We start from the raw sequence: 15,111 nt of genomic DNA, 5'->3' as shown, positions 1-15,111 counted from the left end.
TTCTACGAATTGTGTGTTCTGAGGCTAAATGTAAGGTGATCCATTATGTGGTCAGGGAGCCTCTGGTTGGCAGATGGCAGAGTTGAGGAATGTGATCTGCTACTTCCCTAAGCCTTGCCAAATAAACTCCACTAATGTGGCTTTTGTCTCCTCTGCATTTGAGGCAGGAAGCATTCACTGTGATGCTGTTAGGACACTGTGAAGGTAATGGGAATGATGGATGGTGGGTACAGTCTCCATACCTGTGGAAGAGGATCGTGCATATAGTTTCTGTACCCATAGTACTAGTCAAATGCTATTCTAGACCAGGATACCTGTGCGACTAACTACAGGGCAAGTTTGACCAAGCTTCAGCTAGCCTTCGAATGGAGGACCTATGGCAGGAAGTTGTAGGAGTAATGTGTGTAGTCTGCCCAAAAAAGCATGATACTCTCTCAGAGCACTGATTTAGGAAGTTCCTTTTTGCTTGGTCATGCTGGGGTTTTTGCGCACAGGCACTTGATGTAAGGCTATACTGTGAAGAATATCACTGGAGAAAATCCCCCCAAAAGTGGAATTAAAAAACAGTGGATTACAGCATCACCCTATAAGCTGTTCTGCAATGAAAAGACAATGAACTGGAGTACAGAGGCTGAAACACATGACAGGAGAAGGTGGTAGTGAGCAAGGTGAATAGATTTCCTGATCTAGTTTAGTTTCTGGAGACATTGTGTTGTGAAACCATAGCCTAAGGTTGTAAAAACACCAACCAAGAAGAACATTTTGGAAACCTTAGCTACCTAAATATCAACAGATGCCTGCTGAGCTTGTAATTTATTTGATTGTGGGTTTGTGTTTTGTTGTATTTTTTTTCTCTTAATTTTTTTTATTGGCTGTTTTTTCTTTGGTGAATGCTCAGCTGTTTCTGAGCCAGCTCTTACTGTCCCAAGAAATCTACGAAAGGTAACTCCCCTCACCCTTACAGAATCAGAATCTGAGAGTGTTAAATCTGTCCAAGTATTTGGGGGAGATTTTTTTTAAACATAGCAAAATGGTGAATTTTCCTTATAATCACTTTAGAAAAAAAAAACAACTTTCTTGTTTTTTTTTTCATTGTTGGCTTTAGTATGTATGTGTTTTAAATTTCAGCTGAAAAAAAAAAACCAAACCAAGCCAAAAATCTGCTTTAAAGCAGATATCTTGCATAAAAAATTCTAGCCCATACGTAAATGTTTGGCGGAGTTATAAGAAACTGAAGATAGGGTCTGACCCCCTTGAAATTTCGGGACTTTTCTACACATTTAAGATGCTCATCAAAAGGAATACACTTACGTTATATTTTGCTTTATGAAGCTTCTTCTCTGGAGCTGTACAATGTAACAGCTCTTCCTTCAGTAACCAAGGTATAGAAAAAAAAAAGATATGGAAGTTGTCTTCCTGTTCCAGTGAAAAAGTTATTGACGTAAGTGGGTAGTTCCTTTGCTGAATGGGGAGTGTAGGTAATGCGTATCTAAATTGTTCAGCATCATGAGTGTAGGAGGAATTTTTTACCTGAATTTATACCTCTGGAGATGTTAGTCTCTTTATTAAGTAGAGTTGTGGCTTTATTCTTCTTGCATTATTCTGTTTGCTAAAATTTCATGGAAAAGGATTCCATTAGAACTGTGGCTTGGAGAAATGTCTGTATTTTATCTAACTACAAAGCACTGAGGTCTGACTTTATTTAGAAATTTCAATTTTTCTGGTGCATTCCAACCTTTCTAAAGACGAATATGATCAAAGTTGCTCTTTCCACATCCTTCCCTCCACATGCCACTTTTCTCTTAAACTAGCCCAGTCACTGCTCGCACAGCAGTACGGTTCGTCTGATCCTTAATAGTGGCCTTACTATACCACACACTGGGAAGGCAGGTGTTCTGAACTGATTGCTCCTTCTAACTGCAAGAGGATTTTCCCAGTGGCTCTTGTAGTGGCTTTGTGTGTACGGGCACAGTGAGGAAAGACAGTCTTGTTTGGCTTATGTTGCAGACTGATCCACAGCCACGAGGCTGCTTCACCAGGGAGACTAACTGTGAGCTATTTGGCTACTAGAGGGCTGACACGAGTGGAGCCCTGTGGCTTTTGCTTGGCTTGAACTCCTAGGAAAGCAAATTTACCTCTGTTCAGACTGGAGGGTGTAGATGTATTCAGAGTGCACGGAATAAATGAGGGAAGGAGAGTTGACAGAATTGCTCTGACCTGTAACTGTTCTGACTCCTAAGAGTGAGCCAGGGTGTAAGTAAAAGGCAGGAATAGGCAACCTCATCCTGTTTTCCTGATTTCCCAAAATAAAACCCTGAAGACTAAAATGATTTGGTTGGGTATAGTCTGTTTCATTAGGTATAGACTGTTTCATTATGTGAAAATGGAAGTAGCTTATTCTGTATGTAAACAGTTTTACATTTAAGAAGATTATGGCTTCCGAATGGAAGAACTTTTCTATTACGGTTCTCTGAAAAGCTTTAAGAATGAAAGCAACCCCTTCAAATAGTTTATAGTATGATTAACCATTACTAGGAAACAACTTTTTTTTTTTTTTTTTTTTTTGTGGTATGGATGAAATCCAAGGTGTTGTCACTGAAGTTTTATGTTAACAGTCACTTCTAAACCTATATGAAAAGGATTTCTATTCTTTATGCTTCTGGCACTTTCTATCCTTTCACTGTTTTATTTTGAAATCTTTTTAATATTCTTTTCCTTGGGGGAAATGTGAGAACTACATTATGAAAAGAAAAAAAAAATCTGTTGACTGCATCACATGTGGTCTTGTGAAAAAAAAAACAACCAAAAGCTTTAGCATTTATTATGAAGAGAGTACGCACAAACCAGTTCAGGATAGGAGCAGCAATTGAATCCATTTGCTAGAACAGCTTATTGGTATAATTTACTTTAGTACCAGCATTTCCAATGCACATTTCTGAGGGCTTTCACTGGACTTCGTTGCACAAGGTGAATGCATATGTATATATGAATACCTGTGTGTGTCCACAGTCCTTCAGAAAACCTTTGTTATAGTGTATCATAATATCTTTGAGTATCTTCAGGAGTTCCAACTTGAAATGCGCATTTTAGCCTGTATCTGAGTAGAACAGAGTTACTACAATATGTTCCTGTACTGCTTATCCTGGAATGCTTTTAGTCGTTGCCATTAATATTGATGTTACGATTAAGCACTGTTGGCTTTTTTTAGATATTTTTAAGACAAGTATTTTGGCAATCTTATGGAAGGTGAGAGGCAGTTGCTGTAGTCTAGTCCGCAATGGGAAGAAAATATCAATCCTTATCCTGAGTAGGATTACATGATATAATTGCCTGAGTTAGCGAGAGGATGGCTTCAAGGGATGGAGGCATGAAAAGGATGCTTTCCAGAAGGACTAGTGTGTTTTTGATAATGTTGCCATTCATTGAGGAAAAGTCCCAGTGTTTGTAGTTGTGAAGTCACCTTAATGATCCTGTTTGTACACTGCGTATTCTGTAGGTCTTGTGCCTAATGAGAAAGATAGCCTGGTGTCTTGATCACATCTGATTTGTATAGGCAAGGTTTGTGTGCTCGTGAGGGAGTCCTAAGGAATCCCGAAGACATATGAGAGGTTTGCTGTTTGGGTGTGTTAACAGAGGGCCCTGTTGGGTCAGGGCTCTGCTCAGCTGGGAAGGGGTGTGTCTAGTTATGTGTCATGCACTCAGAAATACAGTTCTCAAGCTTGCTCAGCTGATTTTGCTTGAACTTGCTAAAATAGCTTGATCTCAAAGGTGAGACCAAGCATGCAGAATTTCAGTCTTTGAGGAAGCTGTGAAAATAGGAAGCAGAAGGGAAGGTGGGAATGCTTTGAAAGGTGGTTTATGTAAGAGATTGTAGTATACTTCTTTCTTTACCTGTCAGAAGTACACACACAGCGTGTCTGCTTAAGACCATTATGCCAAGTATGAATCCAACTATCAAATGGGAGAAATATGCTGTTGGGAAGTTTACTACATATTTTTGTTACTAAACTATATACAAATTAAGGGAGAAGAGCCATAACAGGAGCAAACTTTATCCTATATTTATAAAATTACAGAATTTGTACTTTGTTTTGGTTTTTAAATTATGCACAATAAGCTGTACCTTACAAACATATAACAATGTCATATTCCACTGAAAATCTAGTTTACCAATGGATTCTTCTTTAGTAAACTTTATGATCACCAAGGAAGTATAAAACTTAAAGGAAATACATGTCTTCTGGTCTGAATTAGTCACTCACATAGCCTTTTCTGTAATAGTACTTGAAGCAGGAGGGAGTGCTTAAGTGCTTCAACCCATTTAACCTTAATTGCTCAGTTTTAATAGACATTTGCTAACTAAAGGAACCAAATTATAGCTTGAATTAGGCCTTGCTAATCTTAATTGAAAGCTATACTTTATAATCGGAAACAGTTTATGGTTAAAACAGTAAGCCTTTCTTAAATGGCTTATTTTAAAATGCTAAGGCGCTTTTGATAATAATTGTTTAGACTGAATATGGGTAACCATTATTCTCCTTATATTGCACTTAATTAAAAGTATCTCCTCCATGTGGTTTTGTGCCTTCTGCTGGCTGTAAACTTGTTTGACTGGTGGGGGGTTTACTTTTCCTGTGGTAAATTTGAAAACATGTTGCTGCCATTTGTTTTAAAAGTGTTCTGGGGTCACGAGTTACAAAATTAACATGTGAATCAATCCAAACATTAGCTTCCTATCCTCAAGTGAACACTTGCCAGTCACTTACAACCATTAATAATACATCTTATCACTCAGTTTAACATTTAAACTGTGTTCAGACAGTTGGTTATGGGCTTTACATTAACTCCTTCCTGAGGCCTAACTTCCAGTAAAAGTAAGACTTTGGGCGGGAGGCCCTGGCTATTTGGTATACTCAGAGAGTTTCCGTTCATTTCAGAGGCATCTGAAGAGGAGAAGGGGTGGATTTCATCTGTCCAAATATGGATTTCAGTAGTACCATTCAGTAAACCTAAGCTGTTTGCCTTGCTTTCCATATGTAGCTGATGGAGAGAAACAGAAATTTCTTTGGTGCAGTCTGCCTTGTATTAATGGAGACAAAACTACATCAATCATGTCCTGAAAATAACAGTTCTAACACACATGTGGACATCTACAATGTAGGCATATAAAGTTGGATGAGGTGTATCTGGGCCGAAGAGCCTGCAGCTATGCCATTCAAAGTTTATTGAAATTAATGGAAGATATTCTGTGTTTAATTGTGCTTTGAATTTAACCAGAACAGGGGATATCATTTGGTCATTAGGAAATTCATCCTTCCAGTCTCAGCTTTACATTTTTATTCTTTAATTTAAAATAGGCCCCACCTCTTTAGCACTGGCATATAATTAAAAAACCAACCAAACAACACAAAAAAACACAAACCAAAAAACCTAAACAAACCAGAAAACCTAAACAAAACAAGTGTTCACAACTTCATTTTAGGAAAAAAGCTGACTTTTAAATTGTGTTATCTTAGAACTCAGCTTTAAGATTTTTCTTGGTGCATCCTACTCAGGAAGCCCTGCTAGGCCATGTGATCATACATTTGTTTAGATTGCATTGCTTTTAATTCCAGTAGCTGAGTTTCCAGCTTGCATAAACTAAACTGAAATTTAAGAGTCATTTACCCTAAGCCTGCTAGACTTTTACATGCACTTAGAAGTAACTTCTTTGAAGTCACTTGTGCCAGTTACGGAGTTGGACAGATCTTCTTGATTGAAGTATCGTTTGCTTAGTTTTAGTTATCAGATCTTTGGAATACCCCTTAAGCATTTTTAAAAATATCTCCTTATTGTCCAGTTTGTTTTATGTTCTGTGCTGATGGAGTAGACAAAGGTTGTTAAATTATACCCATTACAGGAAGGTAAACCCAGGGCTCTTTACAATGGGTTCAAAGAACTCTGATCCCTGCCTATGCTACATAGTGTTGTATTAGTGTGCAAACTCGCTAGGCCCTGGCAGATAAACCTCAGGTGTAAAGGGTGGGGCCAGTTCCGGGCATGCTGTGCCTCACCTAAAAAAATCCACTGCGCAGGCCCGAAGGGTTTGCTCACACTTGCAAAAGCATGGGTAAAGCCCTTCCCAGATCTTTGTTCATGAAGTCAAGCCATCGCTGTGCAAACTGGCCAGGTCAAGTCTGACGGAAGGTCTGTCTAGCTTGGTGTGCAGTCTCTGACAGTGGCCATCAGTGATTGCTTAGGGTGGATTTTTTTTTTTATGGTACAAATCTAAGAGATTTAGAGACTTCTTGAACTGGAAGTTTGATACAAATCACTGTGTTAGTGGTGTCTTCAGAATAAAAATGGAAAATGAGTATGTTTGTACAGGTGTTTGGCAAAACTCACAGCTGGTAGGTTGGTGATTAGCCATGCTTGGTATAGTGACTGTAAAGGAATTGTGCAGACATAGGTGATTGTATTCACCTGCCTCTTTTCAGCCTCCCATCTACTGTCGTTTACCATAAGTGTTACATCATGTTTCTCTCCTTGGCGAAACTACAAAACCAGACATTAATTTTTGACTTGGCAGCTAACAACATCTTCAGAATGGCTGCCCTTTCTGCTTCCCTGATGTCCTGGTTTTAGCTGTAACAGTTATTTATCTTCCTAGTAGCTGGTGCAGTGCTGTGTTTTGGCTTCAGTCTGAGAACAGTGCTGATAACACACCGATGTTTTAGTTGTTGCTCAGTAGCACTTCCCCTGATAAACGGCTTTTCAGTCTTTCATGCTCTGCCAGTGAGGAGGGACACAAGCAGCCAGGAGGAAGCAGAGACAGGACACTTGACCCCAACTAGCCAAAGGGGTATTCCATACCACAGCATGTCATGCCCAGTATATAAACTGGGGGGAGTCACCCGGAAGGGACCAGCTGCTGCTTGGGTCAGGCTGGGTATTGGTCAGTGGGTGGTGAGCAATTGTATTGCGCAGCACTTGTGTTTTCCGAGCTTGCATTGCTTCTCTTGTTGTTTCCTATTATTATCGTTGGTATTCTTTCTATTATTATCGCTATATTACTTTAGTTATTAAACTGTTCTTATCTCAACACAAAATGGGTTTTACATACTTCTGTTTCTCCCCATCCCACCTCAGAAAGGGGAGAAGCCAGGGGTAAGTGAGCGGCTGGGTTACTGGCTGGGCTTAAACCATGACACCTGAAAATGAGACTTCAGTAAGGAGAGTCTCAAGTCAGTTGCGAAAAATGAATAGGTACTTTGAAAAGCTTGACCTGGATGTTTAATGTAACCTCCAATGGTTATGTTGTTAAATCGGGTGCCGTGGATAAACACCCATAACTCTGTGATTTTGTTTTGAGCCTTATGCTGAGGGTGAAGTTGTGTATTAAGTATGAGTGAGATAAGTAGTCAGGCCTTGGTGTCCTGTATTCAGTGGATAACCAAGAACGTTGTATTGTGTTTTCTCCTGGACTTCTGTTTCATGTATCTTAGAAATACTATGAATATATACAAGATTGTATATACAGAGGGATTGTCTAGAAAGATGGGAAGGAGGAAGGGTAAGAATGGAAAAGTCATCATGAACATTATCTCTTATGTCTAGTTTTATATTGGATGTACTACCCAATTAGAAGAAAACAAAAAACCCTGAACACCTGTTTATGAAATCTTTAGTCAAGAGATTGCTGCATTTTGCTTAACTGTGCATAATGAAATAGTATTGCTGCAAAAGGCATCTCATGAGAAATTATCTAAATGAGAATATTGGGAATGACTCTGCAGGACTAAACAAATATTTATATAAACCTACCCATTTTTATCCCTTTACTAGTGGGGAGGAGTGTGGTACAATTAGACTGTCTGTCTTTCTGTTGTAAATTCTGTCAGATGAATATTATTATTTGAATACTGCACAGAAGTTGGAGGCATTCTTTGGTTCTTTCTACCTAACATTTTCCCGAACGTAACAGATACAATTACATAAAATTACCAAAGGAAAACTTCCAGGCTATGAATATGAGCTCTCTCCAGATTTCACCAAATGGCCATGTTACATTTTCCATATCTGCAATTTCATTCTTTTTTCACTGAATAGCATTAAGGGTGCTGGAAGCTTTGTGTGCTTTCTAGTATACGATATTTGAACACTAGAGCAGAAATGTCTAATTTCTTGGAAAATCCAAGATTGCATCTATTTGGTCCATTTTTCTTGTCCAGTCATCAGGTGTGAGCACAGTTTATAATTGAAAGTATTTGATGATTCACAGGACAGCAGTGGTGTTTTTCATGTTTGAATTTGAAATTTCATCCTTACCAGTTTTTCTTTATTTTCTTAACTATGAAATAGGTGTTTTGTACAGCCTGCCCTGGTCTCATCAAACCTTTACCCCTGTGTGCCAGGCAGTGGTGTGTGTAACTTCTTTAGTTCTTCAGAGAGCCCCTTCTCTTGTTTACTTCTCTAGTGGCCAAAGACTCCAGGCAATGTTTTGAAGTATAAAACATAATGATGGGTGGCATGCTGGTGTTTGCTATCTGTAGATCTATGTTTCTGCTGGACAGTTGCACATCCACAGGTCAAACCCCACTGGTTTTCACATTTGCTCTATTATTATTTCTCTTTGATAAATAGATAAATCTGTCTGTGATAAATAGAGCTCTGGCTCCCAAGACCAATTTCTGTGTGGCTTTTTGGAAGGCTAAGAAGAGCCTACATCATAACTGATGAACATTTTTTGTGAATAAAATTTTAGAATCGTCAGTATGTATGTAGGACAGGGCTTTCTCTTTGATTTTTCAGTGCATTCTATGTGTGTTTTTGCTGTTATGCCATCACGCGGAGCTTCCTAGTCCAGGTAAACACTTCTCTAGTTGGAAAAGCTATTTACAGCAAAAATAAACATAATGATTCTGAAGCAGACAGATCTGTGCTTTGATGATCCAAGTTATCCTTCAGTCAGCTCCTGTTTATTAGGTGAGGCGCTATAGTCTTCAAACTTGTGAATGACTTAAAGTATCAGCCCATGTAGGCTGCTCTTTGCTGTTCACTGCAAACCAAAATGCTGGGAGGCCTTCCGTTCATAGACAGTGTTATTGGGGAACTGTATGAATTTGCCTGCATTCAGAGAACAGGTGACAAAATAATAGCAGGGTTGGTTTCTTGGGCTTTGTAACTATTAGGTCTGGCATTGTCAGTAGAGACAAATCCATGGATACCCATGTATCATGTTTAGAAGGAGCCACATGACTTCAGTAAATGTTGAAATGAAAGGCAGCCCTGAACAGGCCTTTTGAATATATGCAGTGATTCTCTCATGGCAGTGCACAATAGCATACATAATGCAGAGTTGCTCTGCTCATAGATAGGTTATATAACATTCGCAGGGAATTCCTGTAGGCTGGTTAAATTAATGTCTGATGTGTGTCCCAAAGTCGGGACTTTGACCAAGTAATGCAGGATGACAGGAAGCCCTACATTTTACAAATCCTACGTGATATAAATTATATTTCCCAAGTGGTTAACCAGCACAGCACAGCAGTTCTCAGCCAGGAGTCTGAAGTAGCCCAAGGACTACTGGTAAAGCACATGTGGAAAAAATAGTTTGAAAATGTAAGCCTGCTATTGAAGACATAAATTTGCAATACAAGGATTTGCACCTCTGCTGGAAAACAGCAGTTTCTCATATCCAAGAAGGATGAAAACTGCTGCTATACAGCCTCTCATACTGCTTGTGGCCTTAGCTGTCTCAGCCTGAAACTGCAGCAGTATTAGTCTGCCAGGGACTAATGAAGTATGTGCTGTATGATATTAAGAAATCTTCCATTTTACACTATGTGATCCTGTGTTCATGCCACTGATACATTCTGAAATGAGCAAGAAGGAATAGACACCTTCTGTTCTCCCACTTGAAAGGCTACAGAAAATAAGTTAATATTCATCCACTGACAGGTAATAAGGAAATTTATTTCAGATTTGAAGCTTGGGATTGTTTTGTCAATGGACAGAAATTTAAAAACTAAATGCAAAGGAAGGTTGGAGGTACAAATCTGAGAATGAGGGAGATACCTATGCAGGTTGGGAAAAAAAAGTATGTGAATGGTGTCTCTATCAGTGATCTGGTTTCACTGTCTTAAACCTCTCCCTCAAAATTTTTAGGTGCATTATTTCATTTTAAATAATTTAAATTCATTTTACAAATAACCTTCTACCATGACTAACTGAAATGATGACCATCAGGATGTATGAGTACCAGTTGTGGCCTTAAGGCACACAGAAATATTCTCCCATTAGATCTCCAAGAACTCACAAGTTCAGATGTGGAATCAAACATTTCCCATTATATTAAAAGAGGGATTTGTGGTAAAAATAGCTGTGATTTAGAAGTGGTGGGAAAAATGCTGTCAAATGTTGTTCTTCACATTCATAACAGCTTGTGAACAGGAAATCTCTCTGCTTGAGCTTGCCGGGCATGGCAGCTACTAAATAAAGACAGACCCTAAAACTGTTATGGGCTCTGCAGGTATCCATCTTTATTTGGGTATCTCACTTGCAGTTCAAAGAACTTGTAGCCAATCTGTTTAAATATCAATTGAGAAAAATGTCAGACCACAAAAACTCTAATCAAGGCTTCAAGATGTGTAATGCAGGATAACAGTAATTTGGGTTTTATTTGGTTTAAAATACTGTATTAAACATAAATGGAACTGCAGTGGTCCCAGAGTTTCCATTGTGCTGGTTGAGATGGAAAATGTCACAGTGATAATGTTCACATATATGAACAGAAAATATATTGTTCCACAGGGAAAGAATTCTGCTTAGTTTTTTTTTTTCCATAAATGATTGCAGCTCCAAAATTTTAGACCCTCAAAAAGAACTCTAGGTAAAAAATGCTTTATAAACCTGTTGTTAAGGCAATAGAAAGAATTGTCAATTAAGCAGTCTAAAACTTTGTAAGGTCCTAAATGAGGAGTGTTCCATGTCATTTATTTGATCACCTCTCCATTCCTGCTCCTGGAGTGTTTGAAACCATAGAGAGTATTTAGGAGGCTGGAAAATTGCACCAACTTCATGCAGAACCTCAGCTTTTCAGTTTTTGTAGGTTTTTTTATATTTTTAAGCAATCTTTTATTCCCCTGTACTTCAGGGGAAGTACATTGCCAAAGTGCATGTACACTGAAGCAGTAATATCTGCCTCGAACTGCAGGCATCCTAAGAGTGAATCAAACGTTTAGATTCTTTCCTGTTATCAGTTCGATTGACATAGCAATGTCCAGCCACTGAAAATGCTCTTCTGAGTCTTTGAACTAGGAGTTTAAGCAAGGAGGGAAATGAACAGGAAAGAATAGACAGGGAGGTGAGGATGGGAAGGTGAATTTAAGAAAAATGTAAGGAAGGGACTCTTCAGAGACTAGATTTGCCAGGGTGAGAGTTGCTCTTGTTCAGCCTGGAGAAGAGAAGGCTCAGGGGAGCCCTTGTAAGTCTTCTAGTACCTAAAGGGGACCTATAAGAAATCTGGAGAGGGACTTTTTGCCAGGACATGTAGTGACAGGACAGGGGGGAATGGCTTTAAGCTGAAACTGACAGAGATACAGATTAGGCATTAGGAAGAAACTCTTTATTATGAGGGTGAAGAGACACTGGAACAGGTGTGTGTGAAAGTTTGTCTTTTTTTTTTTTTTTTCCCAAGCAGCAAAGATGGCTCTTACAAGGACAGCCTTACTCTGTGTGACTTGAAGATTTGATTCATGCTTGTTGTGAGCAGTGTAATAATACGAAATTCAGACACAAGACAAAATAAGCATCTGCAATAGGTCTCTCTGCTTTCTTGAAAATTAGGAGGTAATAATTGTGGTCAAACAAAAGATATTAAACAAATAGAAAGTAAAGAAGTCCCATTCTGCAGCCAGCGATAAGTGGGATGATGGCTCACTTGCCTTCTAAATGCATCATAAATGTTTTTAGGCATGCTAGTTCTAAATATGAAGCTGTTCACACTTCATATTTGCTGTTCAAGCAGCTGGATATACCTCTACATAGTTGGGTTTGTATTCCATTTCCCCCCACACACCGCCTTTCCTTTTTTCAAATAAGTATAAAACATAGTATCAACAAGCTGTAAATTATAGTGTGATGAACTTTGTGCTCAGCTATCACAGAAGAAAAGGAAACAAATAAAGCTGCTACAGAGTACTTGATGTTTTCTGGAAACTGAATGAAATGGCTCCCAGAAAAACACCCCAACAATATCATAGATTGCATCCAAATCATCTTCACTAAGTTGGCATGGCATTTTCATTTTCCTGCTGTTTTAATAATGGAAAATAGGGGCTTGTGACATCTTGGACGGAAGCTGTAAAGCTTAATTTTGTTTTTTTATTGTGAATGGGTTAATGGAGGGGCAGTACCTGCAGTGGAAAGGTTCTTGGGAAATTTGCACTGAATAAACGCTTATGCTAAACAATCTGTTGTACCTCCTTTTTTTCCTTTCTCCACCAAGGAACATCAGGCTGCTTTTTCTGATTTTTACCCTATTGCCAGCCTGCTCACCCTTGACCTTGGCTTTAGGGGTAGTCCTAATGGCTATCAAATTTTACAGTTTACTTGGACACAAGCATCTTGAAAACATCATGATGACTTGCAAGCTGTAAAAGCTGCCCTGTGTGTTCCTCTGATTGGTTAAATTGTAACATTTCTAAGGTCTTAGCATCTAAAGAATAAAGACGTTAATGTTTATGAGTCAAAACCTAAAGTATCTTAGGAAAAACAGGTATATCAAATGATAGATTTTGTTTTTTCTCATAGAAAATGTGATTTACGAAGCTTTTCATGGAAAGCGATTTTCAGAAATGGACTTTACTCTGAGGTGAAGGTCAGGGTTTCATTTGGAGTAGGAAAAAATTTGAATTAATCTTTATGTCAGTATTTTCTTCACAAAATTTGGACTTGGAGTAAATGCTGCATTCTGCATTGCTGAATTCTGCAATCACAAAACTCTCAGAGGGAAGCAGCATTTTAGCAGATCAAGTTGAGTGGAATTGGTGACATTTTCTTAGCTGATTCTTTACACATCTAGCTGGGTCAGCTCTTGAAAATTTTTATACCAAAACTGAGTGGGCTTCAGATAATTTTGAACATGTGGAAATGTGCTGATGCTAAACTCCTCTGGAGAATCTGATAATTTTACTGTTCTTGTTGGGGTTGAATGCATTCCAGAGAGCTGAGATTTTGGCAAATTTGCTCTGCACTTAACCAAAACGGTCTTTAACCTATGCATGAGTTTTTTCTGGCCTTTAGATCTGGAGCTGGTTCCCTTCTTAAGGAAAGTGCAACTTGATATTAGAAATACAAGTGCCTTAGGTTCAGGTTATCCAATGTGTGTGTGTATAACTGCTGAAAGTACATTAGATGTAGAATCTACCAAAGAAACAGAGTGTATATAAATATTCCCATATTGGTTTTATTTTTTTTAATGGCTTTCACAGTCCCCAGATCCATTAATTAAAAAGAATAAAATGCTGATCTGTTATGATACAGGACTTGAGTTTGTATTCTTGTCGGTGTGCATGTTACTTCGTTTCTGCCTGTTTCCTTAGAAGTAATGGTGTTGATGCCTCACTGCTGCCTGTTCTCAGTTGGAAGTGGGAACAAGAAATTGAAATGCTGATCTTGTCTTGCATATCTCCTTACTGTGAGACCCAGGAAACTTGTCTTCCTCACTTCATAAAGCCAGTGGCAAAAATGCCTCTTGGAGTTTGTAGGATTCACCTTTGGGTATTACAAGGCCACTTCTTTCCCCAGCGTCTGACATCAAAGTTGCATAAAACTATACAGTGATGAAGACAGCTCTGTTCATACTGTAGTTCTATTCTTAATTATGTAGGATTTTGAACCTAGGGTAGGGCTCTTCTCCTGTATTCTTCTTTAGAAATGAGGATATTGCATTAGTCCTAGGAGGAGCAGTGACCAAAACTCAGTAGACAAATCAGTAAAAATTTTTGAAAGCTTTCAAGAGGGAAGCCATAAAAGTGCAAAATATTACACATGGAAATATGTGTTCCAGCATTTTACAATGTCTTTTACTGCGTACCAGTTCTGGATAAGCAGGCAACACGTTGCAATAGCAGAACTGTTGTGTGACTTTTTTTTTTAGCAGAAGACAACTGAGAGAATTCTGCAAGAGGTGTGCTTTGTCCTCTGTAGGGAGCTGGCAGCAACCTCTCATGGAGCAGGAAGGTAAAAACACAGTTTCTTTGCTGGCAAGTTTGTAAGGACAACGGTATTAACTGTCTCTGTAATGCCTCTTTGGAGTATTTTGGTTAAAGCAGATAGATGAATAGATGAATATGAATGCCAAAATATTTTTTTCTTCAGATACTGAATGAATAAGTGGGTTTATTTGTCAAGATACAATTACAAAGGCTTTAATATTTATTTTTCTAGCTACTTTATGGATCCAGCTTTTTTAAGAAATAGTTCACATCTGCATAATACACCGTTATGCTAAGTTCTGTTTGTGGTTCTTTAAATTAGAAGAAATTGATGTGGGCAGACAGCTTCCTTTGGCTATTTATTTTAAAATGTCCAAGCACGTAAATTATTCCTTTCAAAGTCAATTGAAATTTGTGTTCGGTAAATTAATTCCAGATCTTTTCGTTATATTAGTAGTCAAGAAATACTTCAAAATTGTCACAGATTTTACTGAATCCTACTCCTGTTTTGAACATTTGCTGTTGCAATGTAAGTGTTGGGATATGTGGCCTTGGCAGATGCCAAGATAAAGGTTGTGCCAATGCACACTTCCCCTTATTCTCTAGAAATCTTTGGAATTCAACACTAAAAGCTGAATTTGGCTCATTGACTTTCAGGCTTTAGCCATTCTTCCTTTTGCATGTTAAAATCCATAAGGCTTCTGTGACAGTTTAACAGTGACACTCATCCAAAATTCATCAGCGCTATGCAGACGTTTGCTTTGGTTTCAGTAACTTTCCCCATAAAGATCTGTAGCTGTGTTGACAAATAAATTTAGTTTTATGTGTTGTAATGATCTTGGAACATTCAGGAACTTCATGAATGGCAACTGGTATAATGAAGAGTGGGAATGGATTTTGCTGGAGGTAAATT

At 38.4% G+C, this 15,111-nt stretch overlaps 1 protein-coding gene across 5 annotated transcripts in view; it reads left to right on the top strand.

The window, feature by feature from the left end:
• SCUBE1 (signal peptide, CUB domain and EGF like domain containing 1) overlaps nucleotides 1-15,111 on the top strand; it is a 209,482-nt gene that overhangs the window by 13,390 nt on the left and 180,981 nt on the right. Inside the window, exon 2 of one of the 5 annotated variants that reach the window (XM_062634873.1) lies at nucleotides 14,141-14,223. The exons of 3 other annotated variants lie outside the window; for them this stretch is intronic. In XM_062634873.1, coding sequence (XP_062490857.1) covers nucleotides 14,211-14,223 — 13 coding nt within the window. In that variant the 5' untranslated portion in view covers nucleotides 14,141-14,210. Of the gene's footprint in view, nucleotides 1-108; nucleotides 205-14,140; nucleotides 14,224-15,111 lie in introns of those variants that run through there. One more of the 5 variants, XM_062634871.1, reaches the window with a different exon arrangement.

This window comes from Pezoporus occidentalis, unplaced genomic scaffold (genome assembly GCF_034315485.1).
Source record: "Pezoporus occidentalis ecotype Australia unplaced genomic scaffold, CSIRO_AGI_Poc_V1 ctg44, whole genome shotgun sequence".
NCBI classification, from domain to species: Eukaryota; Metazoa; Chordata; class Aves; order Psittaciformes; family Psittacidae; genus Pezoporus; species Pezoporus occidentalis.
This window is presented reverse-complemented; position numbering and strand designations above follow the sequence as displayed.